Below are 24931 nucleotides of genomic sequence, written 5' to 3'. Positions count from 1 at the left end.
GGTGGGGACAGCATATTGCCCCACTTTTAACCGGAACACTACAAGCTTCATATCAAGCTATCAACCCAGGAGGTAATACTCCATATCCCGACGTAAAGAAAGGGATACTGGAATGCGTGGGACATGATACGGAATTCTACCGTATTAAGTTTCGGAAAACAAGATGGACCCCGATGGAGAAACCCCCGGGCTCTTTATTATAGAATTCAGGATTTAGGTCTTAAATGGCTAGCTCCTATAAGTACCAAAAGGGACAAAGTAATCCGGATCATACTGTTGGAACAGTTTCTTGAGGCGTTATCCCCACAAACCAGAAATTGTATAAAACAACACCCCAATGTTGATACCACTATGGCCATAGAACTGGCTTACGCATTTCAACGAGCCCCTGAATTTCAGTCAGGAAAAGGACCGGCGATAGGCAGTCGTCCACCCAACCCCACACACCGGGAAAAGCTGGAAAAGGCTCCAGAGGAAGCCACCCTATCGAAACCTATCAACAGACCTCCAAATCAATCACCCCAGTGTTACCACTGTGCAGAATGGGGGCACATAGTTCGGAACTTCCCTCACAAGATGGATAAGTCTGAACCCATGGAAATAGGGGTTACTAGGAAGAGGGTCTTCTTTATGGGTAGAGACGTGCCTCTGTATACCAAAGAACTCCTCATAAACTGAAGGGCAACAAGGACCCTAGTTGACTCTGGGTGTAGTAAGTCCGTAATTCGTGCAAGTTTAGTACCAACAACGTTATCTACCAGTCAGGTGATGGTTTCCATTTGTGGTATTCACAGAAATATTTGACAATATCCGTTAATAACTGTAGCAATTGAGTGGAAAGGACAAACTGAAAGATTAAAAATGGGCACCCTAACTCATCTAGTAGAAGAAGCAATCATAGGTACTGACTATGGCCCTTTTCGCCTCTTATTGGATGGTCTACAAGAGAAAAACAGAGTAGAGGAATGGTGGTCTGAAGCTCCATTTTCCCAGATTCCCATCACTCTGGGAAAGGAACAGGTCCAACAGAGCAAAAGACAGAAAAGAGAGGGGAAGAGAACCTTTCAAAAGAAAATATCATGTAACAAAACATTCACAGAACATAAATCAGTATTAGCGTCCCTACCAACATTTAAGCAGAGTCAAAGGGAAGACATGCATCGGAAGCAGCCATGACTGATGATAGTGGACAGGTGGGTCCCTACGTTTTGGTTCATAATGGATTATATAGGGTTATACGGAGTGAGGAACAGGAGAAACAACAGCTAATAGTTACCCAACCATATCGTATCCAGGCACTACACTTGGCCCATGGTCTCATGGGGGGAGGTAATTTAGGTCGGGAAAAAAAGGAGGAGTACCTGTTGCGACAATTTTACTGGCCTGGTGTCTTTTCCGATATACGATGCTTTTGTCAACAATGTCCTAAGTGTCAGCTGATTTACCCCGGAGCAAACAGGAAAGTACCTCTTTTCCCTTTATCTATTATTGACGTCCCCTTTTCTCGGGTAGGGATGGATCTGGTAGGACCCATAACGCCGTCCTCAAAAGGTAACATGTATATCCTTGTCCTTGTTGACTATGCTACCAGGTATCCTGAAGCCATTCCGTTGAGGAGCATGACCACTAAGAACGTAGCACAGGCCATGATTGGTTTCTTTTCAAGGGTAGGGTTTCCTAAAGAATTACTTAGAGATCAGGGAACTCCATTCATGTCCAGACTGATGTCGGAGATCTGTCATATACTTGGGGTAACCCACATCTGTACCTCGGTCTATCACCCCCACACGGATGGCCTAGTTGAGAGGAATAACCAGACCCTGAAAACTCTTTTACGGAAAGTCCTAGCCGATTCTGATAAAGATTGGGATAGGAAACTACCTCTGGTACTGTACGTCATAAGAACGCATGTCCAATCATCAACTGGCCATAGCCCTTTCAAGTTGGTTTTCGGGCGACAACCCCGGACATGGCGGCAGAAAAATGGGAGGAATCTGGAGAAGAGGAGAAAGACATCTTAGACTATACACAATGTTTGAAAGAACAAATCCAAAGTGTATGGGACGATGTTAGGACACACCTGGAGGAGGCCCAAACAAGACAAAAAAGAAATTACGATAGGAACACCTCTCCTAGAACATTGCAACCAGGGGACCGAGTGCTTAAATTACTTCCCAGCTCAGAGAATAAATTGTTGGCGAAATGGCAGGGTCCTTATACAGTAAGTACCATAGTGAGTCCTGTCACTTATGAGATAGAACTATCCACCATCCCCCACCATACTCAAATCTACCACATCAACCTACTAAAAAAAATGGGAGGATACAGGCGACCTAACAGAGCCGATACAAAAAAGTTTCTTGGTAAACAGAGCCAAGCCTCTCAAAATTACTCTTTCTCCACAAACTGAGCAAATTAGGGGGAATCTCCATACATTCCCCTCCATGCTCTCATCAGAACAACAGGACCAAATGAGAGCTATCCTTCTTAGTTATCAGAGCCTTTTTTCCCTAATCCCTGGGAAAACCTCCCTCATTCATCATTCCATCAAAACTCACACAGGTAAAACTGTTCGACTCCTACCATACCGTATACCAGGAGGCACAGAGACACATAGTAGAATAAGAAGTCCAAAAAATGTTACAGTCCGGCATCATTGAACCATCTATAAGTCCCTTGTGTTCACCCGTGGTACTAGTTCCAAAACCCAATGGGTCTATCCGCTTCTGTATTGACTTCAGACAAATAAACAGTTTTTCACAATTTGATGCCAACTCTATACCTCTGGTTGATGAGCTATTAGAACAATTGGGCAAAGCACATTATTTGTCTACATAGACTTGACAAAGGGGTATCGGGCCTATATCAGTTTACTGTTCTCCCTTTTGGGATACATGGGGCCCCTGCCACATTCCAAAGGTTAATGGACAGACTGTTAAGGGGACAAAAGGGATAGACACATGGAATATGCTGCGGCCTATCTCGATGATATCGTTATTTATAGTGAGAATTGGAGGGATCATTTGTACATCTAAAAGCGGTGTTTCAAACATCGCTCGAGGCAGGGTTAACAGTTAACCCTGAGAAATGTAACTAGGCGAGGGATAACATTACCTATTTAGGATATAATATAGGAAATGGATAGATACAACCCCAGGTTGACAAAGTTCAAGCAATCTTAGACATACTGCAACCAACCTCCAAGCGAGACGTGCGTTCCTTCCTAGGGATGGTAGGTTATTACCGACGATTCATACCCAGATAATCTACCATTGCTGCCAGATCTGTTAAAAAAGGGTAACCCAAACAAAATAACAGCCTTAACAACCCACCAGCTTCCCAGTAAAATGACCTGCCTTAATAGGTGGGTACATATGTGATGGAGAAAAAAACATTTGCAAAGGTAAGATGCTAAACATTTGCATTAATACTGGTTTCCGACACAATGCCATTGTAATGTCACCAGTAGAATCAAAGTAGTGTCAATAATGCTGGGTATAGGCATTGCATTTAATACGGAGGTGCAACATACTGACACGGAGGGTAAAATATTGGGCATTAGGGACACTCTAGGAAATGAAATGATCACCATGACCCATATGTACGAAAGGTTTTCTGCATCTCTTAATGGGAAGTATCACAGTTACCATTGAATACAATTCGATGGTAACCAAGTGCAAAATGGGAAAAGGCACCCAAAATGCACTTTTTGCAGTGCCCTGAAGCTCACCCTTTGACTTTGCCAAGAGGGCAAATGAGCGCTTTTCCGGAGCATCACTTTTTCTTCCCTTAAACTTAAGGGGGGCCTTAGGCCAATAGGTAGGACTGGTTTTGCATTTTGTAAATACCAATTTCCGAATAGCGATTGGAATCGCTGTTAGTAAAAAGGAATCTTTTTAAATTCCATTTTGCATTTCCTAAATAGCAATTTCTTTGTATCCGCTATTTAGGAAATGCAAAATGGAACTTTTGTACATCTGGCCCCATGTTCCAAATTTATGCGCCTGATGAGAGAAGAGATGAACTTTGTGTACACTCCTTGCAACCATTATCATAATTCATGAGGTGGGATGTCAAAATAAGACTTGATTTCAATGCTATGCTAGAACCCCATACCGACTGCTCCGTTTAGAGGATCTAGCCTTCATTGACATCTGCAAAAGAGAGCACCCAAATACAAAGGCTTTTACGTTCTATTCTAAACGGGATAGATTGTATACCAGAATTGTTATCTGCCAATAATCAATTTACTGGTTCCTAAAATAGGAAGCACAGTTTTATCTGACCATTCCCCAGTTACTTATATTTTTAGACCTTGCCAAATCATTATAGTATTTCAAGCATTTCCTCTGTTTTAAGAAGTCCAGTAGGGGCCATGTAGCTTTGGTATAAGCATGTCATTGATGGGTGCTGTATTACGCTGCCAAAAGTAAAGGAAAAGTTCCAGAGGGTTCATAGCTCGTAGTACTTTATACTGCTGCTCTTTGGAAATAGATCTCTGTTTACACTGGTGGGTTAGACCTCAGCACCAGTGTGGATCACTGGATCAGTTCAGGACTCCGGCCTGACTTTTGTAACGGTTCCCTCATTGGCCCCACAACCCATGCTGGAACATGATCCACCGATATCTCCAGATGACGCCAATCCATAGTGCAGTCCAATGTAGAGTCTGCGCCACCCCAAATTCAGCAAAGGCTGCTTGCTCCTTCTTCCAAACTGCAACCCTTTTTACCACCTTTCTGTCTCAGATACAGTCCCTCTACCTTTCGGTAGGCCTCAGGTTCTTAAAAAACTTTTCACCCCTGACTCAGACAAAAGGACTATGATTCTGGAGATGATTTACCCAACCATGATTGGAGAAAAACTGGTATGAGGTTCTCCAGATGCCAGTGGGTTGGATACCTCCTCAGATACTGCCACGGAAGAAAGTGCCACATTTGCATTGCTTATGCAGAGGGCGGCAGAAGTCCTTGGTTTTAATCTTCCTACTCAGAAGGTTAAAATCAGTGTTCTGATGGAATTGTTGCAGCCTAGCTAGTTGAGCTCTGAGCCTCTGCTTCAGTTTTATGAGGATCACACAAATACTCTTTTGGGTACCTGGATCAAACCATGCTCAGGCCCCCATGTGGACCGTCAGATGGCCAGACGCCATCAACGTATCAACGTGCTATAGGCGACCCCACCTTCCTTGCTCAGCCCACCCTACTCTAGGAAGTCTTGTGGTACAGGCTTCCACTAACAGAATGAACTCAAACTGGTTTTCAACTACTCTGCCTGAAAGGGGATTGAAGAGGATATAGACCTTTGGCAAGTGCATTTTCTCCCCCACAAGTTTGGCTCATGATTCCTTCAATGGCAGCTGCCTTTTAGGACACTATTCTCATGCCTTGTGGGACTCCGTGACCCAATTATTCACCATGGTTCCAGAAGAAGCCTGTGCCATTCTTTCTCAGGCCATGCAGGATTGTCACTGTGCAGCATAGTTCACCATCTGCCATGGCTAGACACTGCTGACTTCATCAGTAGGGCTGTTAGAACTAGTGTGGCGATTCTCAAACACACATGGATGTGATCCACTGGCATTTTGGGAAATGTTCATGCTAATCTTAAAACTGCAGTTTGTTGATTCCCGATACTTTGGTGATAAACGCAATTCGGCCCTTGATCCCTTCAAAGATAAGAGGGTCTCTCCAGGCCTTTCTGCTCACCGTTGCATGCCACACCGGCAGTTTCACCCGCTTCAGGGTTTTGGTAGGAGCAGCTAGTAGTCAGCAGCCCCCACATGTACACCAAGCAACACAGCTCTTTCTGGCTGCGGCCGCCATATCCATCATGGAGGCCAACAGGAATAGTGGGCTGCTTAGTCTTCCACAACCCCAGTTGCCACCCCTTCCAAGTCTCTTTAGCGACACACAACCACCCTGTCAGAGGCAGGATCCCATACTTCCCATCTGGGTAGCATGCCACACTTTAGACTGGTGAGTCCTGCAGATTGTTCAGCGGGGTTATGCTCTACCATTTCACAAAACTCCTCTATACCTACCATCATCCTCAGAACAGTTGATGAAGAACCATCTGCCTCTCTTGCAGCAGGGAATGAGGCACTTTTTTGCAAAAGGAGCCACACAGATGGTGTCAGAGTCAGAAGTCGGTCATAGTTGCTATTCCTGCTCCTTTCTGTTGCCGAAAAAAGACACACGCCTCCGTCCCATATTAGACCATCACCGTCTCAATGCATATCTGACAAAAGACATGTTCAAGATGCTCACCATAGCCCAGGTCATGTGTGCTATTGACCCTGAAACTTAGATGGTAGCGCTGGACTTGCAAGTCGCTTATTTTCACATCCCCCTCCTGCAGGCCCAAAGGTGTTACCTGCAATTCACGGTAGGCCCCAAGCATTTTCAGTTAATTGTGCTCCCCTTTGGCCTTTCCAGTGCCCCTCAGGTGTTCACGAAAGTAATGGATGTGGTTGCAGACTATCTTTGCAGGTGAGGTCTCCCAATCTTCTGCTTCTATGACTGTCTGTTGAAGGCAGGATCTCCCAAGGTAGTCATCTCCCACCTCCAGATAATGCCAAACCTCCTACAATCTTTGGGATTCACTATCAACTTGCCTAAATCTCCCCTGACTCCTTCACAGATGCCCCCCTTCATCTGAGACATTCTGGACACAGTACACTTGTGCGCCTATCCCCTCCAGCATATTTGGACTATGACCGTGGTGTTTCAATCTCTGTCCTGGATTTCAGTGAGGATGACTCTTTGAAAAAGATTGTACAAGATCTGCAGTAGTGGCTGTAGGACTGTGATTGGGTCAGTGGTAGACCCCTGACCGTACACCCACCCAGAGCTCAACATGGTGACCAGTATATCACTTCTGAGTTGGGGAGGCCATCTGGGAAAGGTGGAGATCAGGGACATCTGGTCTCTGGTGGAGACCCAGCTCCATATCATCCTTCTGGAGCTGTTAGCATTCCTGCCATACATAATAGGGAAGCTGGTCCAGGTTCTCACAGCATACACCACCACCACATGATACTTCAACAAGCATGGGAGGAACTTGTTTGTGAACCTTATACTTGGAGGCTTTGCATCTCTAGATGTGGCTAGACCTCCAGGAATTTTGATTGCGACACACGACGTGGCGGGTCCCTCAAACGCCAGAGTGATTTAATTAAGCCATTGATGCCATGTGGATCACTTAGGTAGTTACATTCAAAGGTGGAGCAGGGCTTTTTCCACAAACAAGGAGAACCCTGGCTCGATCTCTTTGCCACTGTGAGAATGTACTGTTAGTCCTTTTGCACATTGGGAGTTTCCAAGGCATCTCTCGCTAGGAGACACATTCTGCATAGAGTGGATCTTTGGACTCCCGTATGCCTTTCTGCTAATACCTGTCCTACCCGAGTTCATAAAAAGATCATGACCAACCATACCGCAAGTCATACCAATGGCTTTGAATTGGGAAAGGAAAGAATGGTATCCAAAACTCCTGGGCATGAACATCTGTCTTCTGATCAGGCTGCCCCTTTGGGAGGATTTGCTGTGTTAGCAGCAGGGCAAGATTCTGCACTTGGACCTGCACAAACTCTACCTCCATGCTTGGAGACTGAGCGGCAGCACTTGAATGCTTTTGACCGTCCTCAAGAACTGGTTGATGTCATCTTGGCAGCAAGTCGTCCCTCAACCAAGTTTGAATACGCCTGCCGTTAGGAGCCGTTTGTGTTTGGGGCGCCTCTTAATAGATTGATCCACTCCAATGCTAAGCTCTACGAAGTTTTGATTGTTTGTGTTGTCACCAGTCCAACAAGGCCTTGCTTTGGGCACTGTTAAAAGGTCCTGGTGATCTTTTTCAGACTCTTTTACAGTTGCCAGACCAGGCTTTATTTAAATCTGTTGTGCGATTTCTCAAAGAGTTGCAACATATATTTGGACTTTTTCATTTTGTTATGCTCAATGTGACTTAAATTTGGTCCTCATATCCCTTGTGTTTATGACCTTAGAGTATTTACACAGTTGTCCTTTCAGACTCCATACCCTTAAGACAGTTTTTCTTGTCACATCAGTGTGGCAGGTCAGCAAGCTTCAGGCTCTTTCTGGTAACCCACCTTAGACTATGTTCTACCCAAACAAGTTACTCCTCTAAACACGTTCTTCCTTCCAAAGGCTGTGATGCCATTTTATCTTTCATTCCAGTGTTCTTTGTTCCACCTCGCCCCTCTAAGCTGGAGGAAAAGCATCACCACTTCAACCCAAAAAGAGCCCTCAGCTTCTGTCGATCATGCCAAAGAACACCGGGAGGATAATCAGCTATTTATTGAGTTTCCTGGAGCAAAGAAAGGCAAAGCTGTGCAGAAGAGGGCCATCTCATGCTGGCTTTTACTCTGCATTAAGATATGTGATGCATTGGCCAAAAAACAGCCTCCTGAAGGCTTGTAGGCTCATACGACCAGAGGCACGGCTGCCGCCACTGGGTTGGCCCATGGGGTGCCTGTTCTAGACATCTCTCAAGCCCTTACATGGACTACACTCCGTACGTTCACGAAGCACTATTGTCTAGACAGCAGAATCCTCAAACAAGGGTATTTAGCCCACTCAGACCTTCAGGGCTTTTTGGTTTGAGCCAATTCAAGCATTCACCAACTAGGAGGCATTGCTTGGGTTTCTGTTTAAAAAGAGAGGAACCTGACGTTAGAAGCCTCTATCAGAATAAAGAAAATGTTGCTTACCTTTAGAAACACTCTTTCTGATAGAATGTATCCACAGTCAAGTCCTCCCTGACTGTCCTTCCTCCCCATTCTGTGAACTGGTATCTTCACATCAAAAGATCCCACTCTAGTTTGCACAGTGGTCACAACCAATCTGTATTGCTCCGCATCTGTGGGTTCAGAAGTGTCAAGACAGCAACTAATGTCAGCGTGCATAAGTGACGCCAATATAGGCCTACTCACATGACGTTTTTGGCATGGAACGATGTTGATGTGATACTGCTGGCGCAACTTTCTGGTGCATAGGGGTACTGCTAGAAAAATGTCCCGATCCAGTCTGGCACCTGAGCAAGTATTCAAAAGGTGAGTATCCTGCGCTTACATAGAGTCTCTACCAGAAAGAGCGTTACCAAAGGTAAGTAACTTGTTCTTCAGGGCATATTTAAAGTAGAATTCCCTTGGCATGTAACGTGCCTCGTGTCTCATGGGAGCAAGCAAGAGGTGGGGCTTCAGGAAGGGGTGGTGGGCAAAGGTGCACGTTATAGCAGCTGGGAAGAAATTTTCTGCAGCAATGGTATTTAGTAGGCCAGCTGTGACTGACATACACTTGTTTACTGCACAAAACTAGGTTAGCAGTATATTACAAAATGAGAAGCCATATTGCTACCATGAACAACCACTGCAGTGTTTAATACGGTTATTAAGTTCATTGTAACACAGACAGTGTCCATTGCTTAATGCGTGCAGGTGGAGGCGCTTTACCTTGCTGCTGCAGCCCGCTTGCCTGTAACCTGTATCTCCTGGGGTGGGACTTCATCCCCCAGGATACCGCTTACCAGGAGAGGAGGGATGCTCAGTGAACATTGCCCTTAAAGCGCATTCATCCCCCAGGGATGCTTGCACATTCACACCCTGCCCCCATGCTCGTAATCGCCCAGAAGAGGCCGGGCCCTCTTACATCTGTACTTCACGATTGCTGCTGCCAGGAATTTGTAAGTGTATTTTTATCACCGTTTAGTTGCCTTTTAATCTTTGAATTAAGGTGTTTTAATCAAAAGTAAGTTTTAGATAAATTGAAACTTTGAACTTGCTATGGGGAAGCGTAAGGCCTCTGAAATACCCAATATAAATACAAAAAAAACAAAAAAGCCAAGTACAGGTGGCTCTTGTACTACCACTGATGGTGGAATGTAAATGCAGTGGAGACTATAGATAACGTGATAGAAAAAGTTGAAAGAATATCAAATGCTGAAGTATCTAAAAGCTCTGTGGCACCAGGGAAAATACTGGAAATATTTAAGAAGATTGCTTTAAAATACAATATTGGCTCTGAACTATCAGAGACTGAGGCTTCTGACCTTTTAACTGCTGTGCTTTACCTCACACTACTGAGTTGCCACTGTCGCCTACAATTGTAGTTGCCCCAAATGTATCTTGTTCCACCAGCTATTCTCCTTTGGAAGTTGACGACATGGGTATACAACCTCCCGATGCAACTGAAGTACCAATTTCACCTTCATGTCTGTTTAAAAAGCCCACAGCTGATTCCACTCTTGCTAAAATGTCCAGTGCTAGCTCCTCCCAACCATCGATTGTTACAGGAAGTTTTTCTTTACTCCATCATAAGTTGGATAAATTGATGGCCCTAGTCACTTTAACTGAGCGGAATACCAATGTCTATAATAACTCTGCTGTCACCACAGGCTGCTGCTGTCATTCCAGCATCTGTGACTTACCAGGGGCATACTGTAAATACCAATCAACCTGTGAGATGGCAAGGTCGGCAACTGACTCTTGACAAATCTCTTCCCACGTTGCGCAATTTGAGTACTAATCCAAGCACTAACAATCCTAGAGATAGTGGCATGAGCAAGGATCTCCAGGGCGGTGCTCAGATTCTGAAATGGTTGCAAATAGGACGGCCATTGCCTGTGTCAACTATCGATTATTCTGCACTGTTGAATAGCCAAAAAAGGGGGCCACTAATCAGCCTTGGCCAGGATGGGATAATATTGTTGCCCCTTTGGCTACCTAAACTGCATACACGGTCACTCTGAAAGGCTTTCTTCTAACTTTGTGCAAAGTAATCTCAAGAGATTAATATACCTGACCCCAATACTGAGACTGCAAAAGAATCCCTATGACAAAACTGAGTCCTTAATTAATAAGGTAATTTTTTGGATTAGGGTTAAACGTGAGTGCCTATTAGTAATGCTGTCCAACATTGAGTATGCTAAAAGATGTAACAATGGTTCATCCAGTTTTGATTATATTATTGGGACTTTAAGAAGGCTTAAATCATTTTGAGCTCTGAATATGCCACCTCAGAGGATCCACGGTTTCTATAATTAAGCTAAAACATTATCCTCCACCCCTGCAATCTGACACTGTTGCTCGCAAGCTCCCTCAGAAGCATGTTGACCATCAATCCACACTGAGGCCTGACACTTGTGGATATGAGTCCACCAACCTAGATTCCAGTTTAAACTTGACTGATTGACTACCTCAGCCAGTGAACCTTCGTGACAAGTGTTCTGCTATTTCTGTTGTCAATCTCCGTATTACAGCTGTCACTATCGAGGGCCAGAGTTAAGAGGCACAGTAAAGAAAGGAAAGTTTTAATTCTGATATCACCTGCTAGCCCAGGGGCGAACCTGGGACTAAAGGACAAAACACCAAAACAACTTCAGGTGTACAAGGAGGCCTGACCATGACCTTGTTGAGTCTGGTGGGGATCAACTCTAAACTTACTGGTTTAGAGTGGGCTTCCTTAATAGGGAAAAACAATGTTTGTCAATGGTTTTACTACTTATATAATTGAAGCTACTCTCCCAAAGAAAACTGAGAGGGCAGTTCGAGGCTTGCTAGATCTAGTGAAAACATACAATGCTTGCACTCATACACAGTTAAAAATAGATTCTCCAGATCTAATGGGGTTTCAGTTTAGGTTTCCTTCAGGGTTACTTTTCGTTTTGTTCAATGTTTGTTAGGTATGTTCCCATTAGTAATGACTCCCCTGTTCTGATTTTGATTGGTATCCATCAGCAGCGAGCACAAATCATGGTAGCAGGGGATTTTAGTGCTTCCTTCGAGCGTTCTCCATCAGTCAACGCATTGATCGAGGATGAAGATGAATTATGAAATATTCCTAGTTTATCTGGTAAAGCCCAGCATTGTTTTCTCAATGCAGTACTTCAGCTTCCCTCCCTTGTGGTTGGGAGAAGTCTTAGGGCCTGCAGTGGGTGGACTTGTTCCGACCTAGAAACAAAAGGGGCTTTTATACCAGTGTCATTGATTATATCCTACTCGATGTACCACAATCCCTTGCTTCTATCTTTAGAAACAGTCTCTCCGCAGGGCCTTGACTGTTTGCCATACCCCAGTACCTGAACCTATTATAGTTAACAACTTTAGAAGAGTCTCTTGGCCACCGGGTACTGAACAATCATAAATTGTATTCAGAGATTTGCAAATACTATGTGCACTTTCTCTCTGATTTTTAAGTAATTTCTGCATTCTTAATGACAATTTTACCTATTCACAAATGTTTTAAAAAAATCCCAGCATGTGTTTTACAAGTAAATTGTTCAAAAAGAACCTACCCATAGAAGGGGAGAGAAATGGCATAATACAGAGTGCAAATCACTAAACAAAATTGCAGAAAGGCTGTTAAAGATCATAGCTCGATATCTCTGAAATACGGCATAGATATAAAGTGGCACTTGCTAAAGCCAAAAGTGAGTGGATTGATAAAAACTGGCAGGACCTGCGGTCAGCTGCAAAAACCAATGACATCCGATCCTTCTGGCATTTTATCTCCCATGGGAATTTAGACAGTGTTAACACCCAGTGTTATCATATCCAGCTAGAAAAATGGGTTGGCCATTTCTCCACATTTTATGCCGAAGAAGACATTGTTACTGCCCAGCCACACTTTAACTATCTGAACCACAGATATGGGCCCTGTATGTTAATCTTTTAACTAATGCAGTTGCTACTGGGGGTGAAAATTTAGAGACCTGGAGGGGGTTGGAGATTATTCCTGTTTTTAAGAAAGATGCTTCAAGTCTGTCTAACTATAGGCCCATAAGCCTAACCGACAACTTGCTAAAATGTTTTTCAAGACATGTACTCGATAAGTTGCAAGTTTGGATGGACAATGATCAGGTTCTGTCATTTCTCCAGGTGGGCTTCCGCACCAAAACCAGTACTTTTGTTTAGGTTTTCAGGTTTACCCTACTTTACTGGAAGTATGCTCTGCTCAACAACCAAAAATTGTATGTAGCATTGGTTGACTTGAGAGCAGTGTTTGACGTTTTGCCTCTTAAGAACCTGTGGAAAGTGCTAACACAAATGTGAACACCTGCAAATTTTGTCAACTTGATTGCTAGATTGCATGAAGATAAATTTTGGGATTTGGGGAAGTCAGGGTGAACTGACCAACAGAATTCCCATCCAATACGAGGTACATCAGAGGTGTGTTCTTGCACCACCCTGTTCAACCAGTACATAAACGATGTGGTCAAGGAGCCTATAATTGTAGAAATTACTTCTTTGTCCTGAACGGCAAATGGATTCCGATATTGCTCTTCACAGATGATTCTTTACTCATCTCGAAGACTCCCACAGGTCTCTGAAATTTAGTAGACAAGTTTTTGGCTTTTTGTGCTTCTAGGCGTTTAGAACTGAACTTACCTAAAGCCACATATATGGTATTTGGGATGGGTAAAACTAGGAACAGCACTGTTAAAATTACTCACGAACCCCTAAAAAGAGGTTTTAGTTTTGAATACATGGTTGTCAAGTTGACAGACATGCTTTGCTGGGTATCTCAACTCAGCAAAAGGTCTCTGCTTACAGTACAAAGCTCCAAAGCTAAATTGCGACTACACAAGCAGACCCAGGTGCGGTCAATAACACTGGCCATGGAGGCATATCGTGTCAAAGCCCAAAGTGCTGTGCTCTTTGGGATTATGTTGACACTCAGAAACTGGCAGTGGGGGAGAATAACTGTTAGATCCATTAGCTCTGTCCTGCCAGTAACCCTGTCATTCTATTGTTTTTTTATTTAGGTACCAAACGAATTGCAGATATGGCACAATTAAAACCCCTGAAGTATTGGATATGAATATGGTCTACTCCTGAGCTAATAGATTATCAGGAGGCTTTGAGGGAATTGATGAAGATGAATAGTGTTACAAAAATTCCCTGGCTATAGTTTGTCTCCACTTGGTGCAGGAAACTTGCGTTGGCTTAACCCCTCCCACTCCCCGGGTGAGCTTGTCTCATCGAGGCACACGGTGGCCCTGTGCCTGGGACTAGACCAGCTCGTCCTGCACACGGCCCACGGGGGGAGTACTAGCGCTCCCCCCGTGGGCCTCCCTCTCACACCCCCAGTCGGGGATGGAAGAGGTATCGCTTTCCCTTCCACCCTGAACCCCCCCCACCCCGCCAGTGACGTCTGATGACGTCAGTGTGCAAATCGCACGCTGACCTCATCAGAGGTCACCTCGCATGCTTCCAGCGCGATCCCAGAATAGAAATGCAAAAGCGGGGTGGGAGAGACATGAAAGGAAAGGAAATACCTTTCCTTTCCTTTCATGTCTCTCGAAGCATTTCTGCTGCCCGATCGTCATGCAATCGGGCAGCAGAAATGCCTACTAGACCACCAGGGAATTTTTTTCTTTTAGGTATTTTCAATAAAGGGAGCGGCCCCTTGGGCAAGGGTCGCTCCCTAGAGGGCCATGTTATTTTTAGGCCATTTCTGCCCCCCCGGGGGTAGATTAGGCCGATTTCCCCCCGGGGGAGGGGCAGAAAACCCCTAGACACCAGGGATAATTTGTTTTTGTTTATTTTTTTTTTATATGTGGAGAGCGACCCCTTAGACAAGGGTCGCTCCCTGGGAGCCAAAATATTTTTACGCCATTTATGCCCCCCTGGGGGGCAGCTCAGCCTAATATAATTTGGCTGATAGACACCAGGGAATTTTTATTGTTTTTATACTTACGCATAAGGGGAGCGGCCCCTTGGGCAAGGGTTGCTCCCCGGTGAGGGGCAAATTATTTTTACACCATTTCTCCACCCCCCCCCCCCGGGGGCAGAAACTGCTAGACACCGGTGAATTTTCTTTTTTATCACGCTGATACATAAGGGGAGCGGCCTCTTGGGCAAGGGGGGCTCCCTGGGGGCCCATACTGTTTTTAGGCCATTTCTGCCCCCCCCGTAGGGGCATATCGGCCTAATATGATTAGGCTCATCCGCCCCCAGGAAGGGGCAGAAAATCCCTAGACACCAGGGATATTTTTTTTTTTTATTTTTTTTTTTTATATGTGGGGAGCGACCCCTTAGGCAAGGGTTGCTCCCCAGTAATATTTAGGCCATTTCTGCCCCCCGGGGGCAGATCGGCCTAATATAAACAGGTCCATCTGCCCCCGGGGGGGCAGAAACCACTAGACACCAGTGAATTATTATTGTTTTTATACTTAGGCATAAGGGGAGCAGTCCCTTGGGCAAGGGCCGCACCCCAGGGGGCCAAAATACTTTTAGGCCCTTTCTGCTCCCCCACCCGGGGCAGATCGACATAATATAGTTAGGCCATTCTGCCCCATGGGAGGCAGAAAACCTCTAGACAAAGGGGATAATTTTTTTCTTTTATTTTTTCTTTTTTATATATGTGGAGTGCGACCCCTTAGGCAAGGGTCACCCCCTGGGGGCCAAATTATTTTTAGGCCATTTCTGCCCCCATGGAGGGCGTAAACCACTAGACACCAGGGATTTTTTTTTTATCATACTTACGCATAAGGGGAGCGGCCTCTTGGGCAACAGCCGCTTCCCAGGAGTGGCAAAATATTTTTAGGCCTATTCTGCCCCCCCGTAGGCAGATCAGCCCAATATAATTAGGCGGATCTGCCTCCGGGGGGGCAGAAACCTCTAGACACCAGGGATATATATTTTTTTTTTTATTTACTTTATGTTTTTATGTATGAGGAGCAACCCCTTAGGCAAGAGTCACTTCCCTGGGGGGCAAATTTTATTTAGGCCATTTCTGCCCCCATTGGGGGCAGATCGGCCTATTTTTGTTAGGCCAATCTGCCCCCAAGGGGGGCAGAAACCACTAGACACCAGGGATTGGTGTGTTTATGTGTGTGTTTTGTTTGGGGGGGCAGCCCCTTGGGCAAGGGTCACTCCCCATCGGGGCACATTACTGTTGGCCGTATCTGCCTCCCTTCAGGGCAGACCGGCCTATTTTTGGAAGGCCCAAAAAGCCCACCAGAGACCAGGGAAGATTTTTTTTTTCAAAATAAGAGGGTGAGATTATGGCCATACCTCCACCCCAAATAAATGGGGCCAAAGTTGTTCTGCCCACCAGTGAGCAGATTGGGCAATTACCCCCAATCCACACCCGGGGGGGCAGAAAGTCTGCTAGATGCCAGGGAATTAAAAAAAAAAGAAAATAGTGGGGTGGTGGCTAACAACCAGTATGGGCCTGGTTATGCCCCCACCCCAACTAAAGGGGGTAACAGTCTTTCAGCTTTCCCCCACACTCTAAAACATCTTATCTAATGACAAGCAAGAGGACATTTACATTGGTTTTACATTTGGGCCATGAGAGCTTAGTAACTCTCATAATCATCCCACTAGGAATGGTGAGGGCTGCACTTTTTGGACTTTGGGACGCTGTCATGTAGGAAAATCCACAAGACCAAGACACATCTGAAAACAACACATCTGGTTGATTCCAGGGTGGTGTGCTTCACATGCACCCTGCACCATTTTCTTACAAACAATACCCTGCAAACCTCCAACTTTGTTGGAAATCACACATTTTTCCCACTTTTTTTGTGATAGAACCTTCCGGAATCTGCAGGAATCCACAAAATTCCTACCACCCAACATTGTCTCATCTATACCGATAAAATTCTGCTGCACTTGTCAGCCTAAAAATACTTTTTTTCAAACAGCCCTTTTGGACCCGCTTTGGTTCCCCCTCAATTTTGACATGTTTTTGGCTCTTCCCTGTCACAGGTACTTGGCCCACATACTCAAGTAAGGTATCATTTTTAGCGGGTGACTGAGGAGAATGTTGGGTGGTAGGAAATTTGTCCCGGTTGGGTGATCCCACACAGAAATGTGGGAAAAGTTTGATTTTTTTAGCTACCTTTGAGGTTTGCTGAAGATCCTGGGTAAGAACACATTGGGGGACCCATGCAATTCACACCTCCCTGGACTCCCTCAGGTGTCTAGTTTTCAGAAATGTCCGGGTTTGGTAGGTTTCCCTAGATGGCTGCTGAGCCCAGGACCAAAAAGACAGGTGCCCCCCGCAAAAACAGGTAGTTTAGTATTTGATCATTTTGATGTGTCCTAGTATTTTGGGGCATTTCCTGTCGCGAGCACTAGGCCTACCCACACATGTGAGGTACCATTTTTATTGGGAGACTTGGAACACTGGGTGGAAGGAAATTTGTGGCTCCTCTCAGATTCCAGAACTTTCTGTTACCTAAATGTGAGGAAAAAGTATTTTTTGGGCCAAATTTTGAGGTTTGGAAGGGATTCTGGGTAACAGAACCTGGTGAGAGCCCCACAAGTCACCCCATCTTGGATTACCCTAGGTGTCTAGTTTTCAAAAATGTGCAGGTTTGCTAGGTTTCCCTAGGCGCCGGCTGAGCTAGAGGCCAAAATCCACAACAAGGCACTTTGCAAAAAACATCTTTCTTCTTTGGGAGAATGTGATGTGTCCACGTTGTGTTTTGGGGCATTTCCTGTCATGGGCGCTAGGCCTACCCGCACAAGTGAGGTACTATTTTTATTGGTAGACTTAGGGGAATGCTGGGTGGAAGAAAATTTGTGGTTCCTCTCAGATTCCAGAACTTTCTGTCACCAAAATGTGAGGAAAAAGTGTTTTTATTGGCCAAATTTTGAGGTTTGCAAAGAATTCTGGGTAACAGAACCTGGTGAGAGCCAAACAAGTCACCACCTCTTGGATTGCCCTAGGTGTCTAGTTGTCAAAAGTGCACAGGTTTGGTAGGTTTCCCTAGGTGCCAGGTGAGCCAGAGGCCAAAATCTACAGCTAGGCACTTTGCAGAAAACATGTCAGATTTCAATTTAAAATTTGATGTGTCCATGTTGCGTTTTCTGTCACAATCATTAGGCCTACCCAGATAAGTGAGGTACCATTTTTAATGGGAGACTTAGGGAAACCCAGAATAGCATAACAAGTGTTATCGCCCCATGTTTTTCTCTACATTTTTGTCTTCCAAATGTCAGACAGTGTGTAAAAAAGACGTCTATTTGAGAAATGCCCTATAATTCACATGCTAGTATGGGCACCCCAGAATTCAGAGATGTGCAAATAACCACTGCTTCTCAACACCTTATTTTGTGCCCATTGTGGAAATACAAAGGTTTTCCTGATACCTATTTTTCATTCTTTATATTTCAGCAAATGAATTGCTGTATACCCGGTATAGAATGAAAACCCATTGCAAGGTGCAGCTCATTTATTGACTGTGGGTACCTAGGGTTCTTGCTGAACCTACAAGCCCTATATATCCCCGCAACCAGAAGATTCCAGCAGGCCTAACAGTATATTGTTTTAAAAAATCTGACATGGCAAGAAAAAGTTACAGAGTAAAACGTAAAGAAAAATTGCAGTTTTTTTTACCTCAATTTCAATAGTTTTTCATTTCACCTATTATTTTCTGTGGGAAACCCTTGTAGGATCTACACAAATTAGCCCTTGCTGAATTCAGAATTTTGTCTACTTTTCAGAAACGTTTAGCTGTCCGGGATCCAGCATTGGTTTCATACCTATTTCTGTCACTAACTGGAGGGAGGATGAAAGCACAAAAAATAGTAAAAATTGGGTATTTCCTAGTAAAATGCCAAAATTGTGTTGAAAAATTGGGTTTTCTGATTCTAGTCTACCTGTTCCGGAAAGTTGGGAAGATGGTGATATTAGCACCGCAAACCCTTTGTTGATGCCATTTTCAGGGACCAAAACACAAACCTTCTTCTGCAGCCCTTTTTTCCCTTATTTTCTTTTTTTTTTTTAAACAATATTTTCACTGTATTTTGGCTAATTTCTTGGTCCCCTTCAGGGGAACCCACAAACTCTGGGTACCTCTAGAATCCCTAGTATGTTGGAAAAAAGGACGCAAATTTGTCATGGGTAGCATTTGTGGACAAAAAGTTATTAGGGCCTAAGCGTGAACTGCCCCAAATAGCCAAAAAAAGGCCTGGCACCTGAAGGGGAAACGGCCTGCCAGCGAAGGGGTTAAACTGTGGGTCTACCCTGGGAAAATACGCAAATTAGAGGCAGCTGTTATTCAAACAAGGTATTGGGCATTGGTGTGTGATCAGTATACCACAAGAAGAGTAACTTTAGGATGCTTGACCAATCAGTTAATCAGTTTTAAGTCAAGTCCTAAGTTTGAACTTTTTTTAGATATGATTACACCACCTTTGGCAGAAAGTTTGTATGTGCGATTTCGCCTGGGCAGTTTACCCCTGAAGACTTTTTCTAATAAATTGACAAAAAATCATGATTCAGATATATACAATGCCTGATGTTTGGCCCCTGAGACGAAGGAACTTGTTTGGTAATTCTATCCAGAATATTGTGGTCCCCGCAGGAGGTTGCTACACCCAGTGTGTCTGTACCTAAGGGTTACCCGCTATTTAGTTGCACCCAGAATTTTAAAGACTGATCCTTCAGGCCCAATTTTCTATTCTGTCAGTCTGTGTTTATTAAATGTTTGGCTCAAGTGCTCAAAGATTGTGTTTTAATAAAGAAGAAGAGTAGAAGTTTCTATCATGTGTGCGGATATTTTATGATCTACTTTTATACACCAGTACATTAAAATGGACAATTCCTTTGCTGTTGGTTTTCATCTTTTGAACCTCATATTTACGTCTCTCAGTTGCTCACCTTCTCTCCCTGCACTTAGCATTTTGCATTGCTTTAGGGTAAATGAGTTATCATCTACGGTGTATCCATTGGTGTTGGTTGTAATCTATTTTGAAACCAGTTTTAATGACTCCCAGCTGTTTGTTTTCTCTCTGTGCACTTAGCACTTTGTATTGTCCTAGGGTAATTCACTGACTTACTATGGCTCAAAAGAGGACTGTAGATTTCTTGTATCTCGGAAGTTTAACATTAGAGTGTATTTTAACTGTTGTAGGCCCTGCTGCATATAAATAAATGATGTTTTAACCTGTTATAAGGAACAATGAGCTATAAAAAGTAACCAAGCAAATTTGAATGTTTATTATATAAATACTGTTTTATATTTTTATCTTCACCATTTTGTATGCTTTGATGGTCCTTGTAAACCGAATAAAGTTGCTTTGATGATTAACTTGTTCTTCATCTCATTGCTGGACGGGATGTGTTGTAAGAGGAACTATGGCCCACATGTGGAAATCATGCCCAGAGATACTGGGAAATAATATTGAAAATCATGAAAGATATTAAAGGTGTTACTTTAAAAGCTGATTCGCTGGTAGCCCAGTCTGGGAAATACAGGAAGTTATGGCTCTTATTCAGGCAGAGTCATTATCAAACCTTTGGCGGGGAAAAATGTGGTCAGACTAGGGCTATTGTTCAAGCTTAAATGCATAGATTTGAAAAGGGGCCCTCCTAAAGCATTTGCAAAGAGACGTGGCACTGTTGATAACATTTTGGCTTGTATGCCAGCTGTGGTGAATAGGTTAAACTTGTGCACTGTATTGTTTGAGAATGAGGCATACATTGTTGTAATTATTTAGGTTGTGTGCAAACAAAACTACAATTTGATTAAGCTTTGTTTGTTTAGGGGTTTTTGGGGCCAGTTACCTGGGTTCCTTAGGTGCTCCAGTGGTTTATGCTATCAGTCCCATAGACTCATCAGTAATACAGCAAAACAGTTATGTAGGTTTAAAGTCTACAAATGTATCCATGATGGCCTGCAAATGTTCAATTTCTGTAAATAAAGTTTAAAAAAATAATTCTGGTATTTAACATCAGATTGTGATCAGTATAGAAATTCCATTATTTCAGAGCTATTTAGTTGGTATTCAACCGATACATATTGACCGATTTCCATAAAAGTGATCTTTGTTTAACTGCATGTTCTCAGTTTTAGGACACAATGCCCACGTGTTCACTGTATTTGTACCGTATTTTAAGATTTAAGAGAGTGTCATTGTAGTAGGTTCTCTTTATTCTTCTGCCTGTAATCCAGATTTTAGCACAAACAAGATTTCGGACTGACTAGGAATTACATTGTGTATGAAAATACTGCACCTAGTAGTTTTTCCCCACACACTGATTTCCCCTGGACCTTTACATGCCAAGTTTTACACCTCACATCAGGAGTAACACAGTATTACCACCATATTCCTATTCCAAGATAGGTCGTACCTTCTGTAGGAGGCTGGTCTGGTTTGTAGTGGGTACCTATGGTAATTACACCTTATACCAGGTCCAGTTATACCTTATTAGTGAAATGTAGGCAGTGTCTAGAAGCCAGGCTCTCTAGAGGTAGCTGTAGCTGAGCAGCCAAGGCTTATCTAGGAGACATGCAAAGCTCATGCAATACTACTGTAGTCACACAGTACTCACACACATGAAAGACAATGCTCAGTGTTACAAAAATAAAGGTACTTTATTTTGGTGATAAAAATGCCATAGAGACTATACTCCTTTAGGAGGTCATACACAAGTTATATACACTAGTATGCAAAAACAAGTGTAAACACAGTTAGAAAACAATGCAATTAGTGAAAATCACAATAGTTCGAAATGGGCCTAGGGGGAACACAAACCGTATACTGAGAAAGTGGAATGTGATGTCGGTTTCCCACCTAGGCAAATGTAGTGTGTAGAGGGGCGCTGGGAGTATTAGAAAACACCAATGGTAAGTACTAGAACCCACCCCAAAACCCAGGAAGGCAGGAGTATAACACAGTAACTTTCTCAGAACACACAGAAACACGAGAAAGAAGATTATGCAAGAGCTAGAAGAGACTGCACGACATCAGCAGTAGATTCCTGGACCTTTGGAAGAAGGGGACCAAGTTCAAGAAGCACAAGAAAGTCCATGGAGAACAGGAGCCCCTGCTAACCCGGAAGAAGGTGCAAAAGAAGAACCACTGGTGAAGTAGAACAGTCAAATACTGCACCCAAGAAGACAGATTCGGGTTCCTGGTTGGTGCAACAAGCCTTGGCACACACAAAGCTTGTGGTTTGCAGAAAATGGCGCTGCCCATCACCAAGAAGGACCAGGTGGACTCTACCCAGGAGGTGGAGTCAGAGGGGGCTCTCAGCAACTCAGAGAGCCCACAGAAGACCAGGCAGTGAGCACAGGAGTCCAACAGCACGGAGACAAAGGAGGTGCAAAAGGAAGCGCATGCAGCACTACAACAAATGATCCAAGCCACCGTGGAACCACTCAGGAACATGTGCGTCGCAGGATAACGAGCTGGAGGCCGGAGCTGCATGGTGCACGAAGAACTTTGTGGAAGGATGCCAACAAGCCTTGGCAACTGCAAAACATGCGGTGCATACTGTCTTGCGTGGGCAGACAAACTCTTACCTCCACCAAAGTTGGACAGTAGGATGTCAGGATGGTCGGGACCAATTCAGTCCACCACCCGTGATGCAGGATCCACGCAGCTCAGCAGGAGAAGGGATCCACGCAGCCGGTTATCGATGAAGAAGGGGCTTGCAGAAGCAGGGGAGTAACTCCTTCACCCCAAGGGAGACTCCTTAGCTCTTCTGGTGCAGGCTGAAGACAGGCTGTCCTCTGGGGATGCCCGACCGTGAAACAGTTGCAGTTGCCGGCAGTAGCTGAAGATACAATGTTGCAGAAGTCGTCTTTGCTTCTTTGTTGCAGTTTGTAGAGTTCCTGGAGGGTCCAGATGCAGTTTCTTCGGTGAGAAGGTGAAGTGGAGGATGCAGAGGATTCCTGCTGGAGTCTTACAATCCGACTCTGAAGAACTATCCAAAGGAGAGACCCTATATAGCCCTGAAAGGGGGATTGGTCAGCTGAACAGGTAAGCTCCTATCAGGGGTGGGCTCTGACATCACCTGCTGGAACTGGACACTCAGATGCTCCCAGAGTTCCCTACCAACTTGGAATCCAAGATGGCAAAGCCCAGGGACCCTCAGGAGGAGCTCTGAGCACCACCCCTGGGGTGGTGATGGACCGGGGAGTGGTCACTCTCCTTTCCTTTGTCCAGTTTCGCCCCAGAGCAGGGACTGGGGGACCCAGAACCGGTGTAGACTGGATTCTGCAAGGAGGGCACCAAATGTGCCCTTCAGAGCTTTTCCAGTGGCTTGCGGAGGCTACTCCTCCCACGCCTGTAAGACATATTTCCAACGGGAAAGGGTGTAACACCCCTCTCCCACAGGAAATCCTTTGTTCTGCCTTCCTGGGCTTGAGCTGTTTAAGCAACAGGAGGGCAGAAACCTGTCTGAGAGGTGGCAGCAACTGGGGCTGCCTGGAAAACCTCAGAAGGCTGGAATGGTAATAGAGGGGGCCCTCTAAGGAGGCTTCACAGTGCATGGAATCATACAACCAATGCTTGCAAAAGTCTTGGGGTATGATTCCAACATGTTTGATACCAAACATGCCTATATTCAGAGTTACCATTATGTAGCTAGACATAGGTAGTGAGTGACCTATGTCCAGTGCAAGCGTAAAATGGCATCCCTGGACTCACAAAGTCTGGGGAAATGGTCCTGGAGGTTGTGGTGGCACCTCTGCTAGTGCAGGGGTGCCCTCACACACAGGTACCCTGCACCCTGCCCTCAGGGCTGGAGAGCCTGCTATAGGGGTGACTTATAAGTGACCTGGTGCAGTGTAAATGGCAGTGAAAGGGTTCATGCACCTTTTCTCGCAGGCTGCATAGGCAGTCCTGCAGAAGCCTTTGCATGGGCTCCCTATGGGTGGAAAAAGATATGCTGCAGCCCATAGGAATCCCCTGGAGCCCCAGTGCCCTGGGTACCTAAGTACCATATACTAGGGACTTATAAGGGGGCACCAGTATGCCAATTGTGGGTGAAATACTGGGTTACCAGTATGCAACAACAAGATTTAGAGAAGAGAGGGTATAATCACTGGAGTCCTGGTTAGCAGGATCCCAGTGAACACAGTCAAGCACACTGACACCAGGCAGAAAACAGAGATAACCATGCCAAAAAGAGGGTACTTTCCTACATCTTCTGCTTTTTTTTTAACAACTGATCTTGGGAATTCAGATTTAGTTTGTCATATAAAAATTGGTAAAAAGACAAATATGGTTTTAGCTAAGTGTGAGGGCTACTAATAATTGCAAGTATGCCAAATGATCAAACCTAGTAATGTACTTGGAGGTATTAATTTTCATCTTTTATTCTTCTTTTCTGAAAGAACTCAACACTAGAGTCCAAAGATTGGAAGACTACCACCAGCGCACCAATGAACTTCTTCAGCAAGTGGTCAGCATTCTCCAGACACAAAGTAATGTCCTTCAACGGTCTGTGAACTGAAGCCCAACTCAGACTCTCATCAAAATGTGATCATATTACTCTTCTCTTCGGAGGCATGGTGGCGAAAAGCAAATTGCCTACACAGTCCAGTTTGCCTTCATTTTGACATCAGACCAATCCCTACGACCTGCCCAAGCATCACCATCTCTAAGCCTCCAAAAGTGGGTATCCTCTCAAAGAAACAGTTATCCTAATTTTTGCCCTTAATTTAACCCTCCCAAATTCAGTTATAAGATGTCATTGTTCCTAAATTGAATCTCAACATAACCCCCATTCCCATTTCTTACAAGTTAAGAATTAGTTTGGTCTAATGAGTTAGTTATTCACTTTATTACTAAAAAGATAATTAGTGTGAAAAAATTTGAATATTTAGTTCTACATTATTTTCTACTGAATTGTTATTTTAATAAAATAGTAGTTTAACTTCACTTTGAATGTAAATGTATCTTTTAGTTTTACAGGATGCATTTAAAGAAACACCTAAGTCTTAAGAAACAAAGAAAACTTTCTAACACTGCCCACCATTTAGGTTACAACAAGCAGTCCCATGGAAGTGCTGTGGTTCATTGAAGAAGATTAGACCCTTTATTGACTTATTGCATTGCGTGTTTTGAACTTAAGTGGTGTGCATCCACTGAACAGAAAAAGACCCTGTCCTGTGTGAATGATATATTTGAAGTCAGGCATGATAAGATTGCAGCAATGTTTGT

The 24931-nt window shown here is 44.2% G+C and overlaps 1 protein-coding gene across 5 annotated transcripts in view; it reads left to right on the top strand.

Moving 5' to 3' along the window:
* Positions 1-24649, top strand: part of LOC138304092 (uncharacterized) — a 381850-nt gene extending 357201 nt beyond the window's left edge. For all 5 annotated transcript variants that reach the window (XM_069243822.1, XM_069243821.1, XM_069243825.1 and 2 more), the window contains one exon: positions 24103-24649. In XM_069243822.1, the coding sequence (XP_069099923.1) occupies positions 24103-24221 (119 nt within the window). In that variant the 3' untranslated portion in view covers positions 24222-24649. The remainder of the gene's footprint in view (positions 1-24102) is intronic.
* The last annotated feature ends 282 nt before the right edge of the window (positions 24650-24931 follow it).

Source organism: Pleurodeles waltl, chromosome 7, assembly GCF_031143425.1.
Source record: "Pleurodeles waltl isolate 20211129_DDA chromosome 7, aPleWal1.hap1.20221129, whole genome shotgun sequence".
NCBI lineage: Eukaryota > Metazoa > Chordata > Amphibia > Caudata > Salamandridae > Pleurodeles > Pleurodeles waltl.
This window is presented reverse-complemented; position numbering and strand designations above follow the sequence as displayed.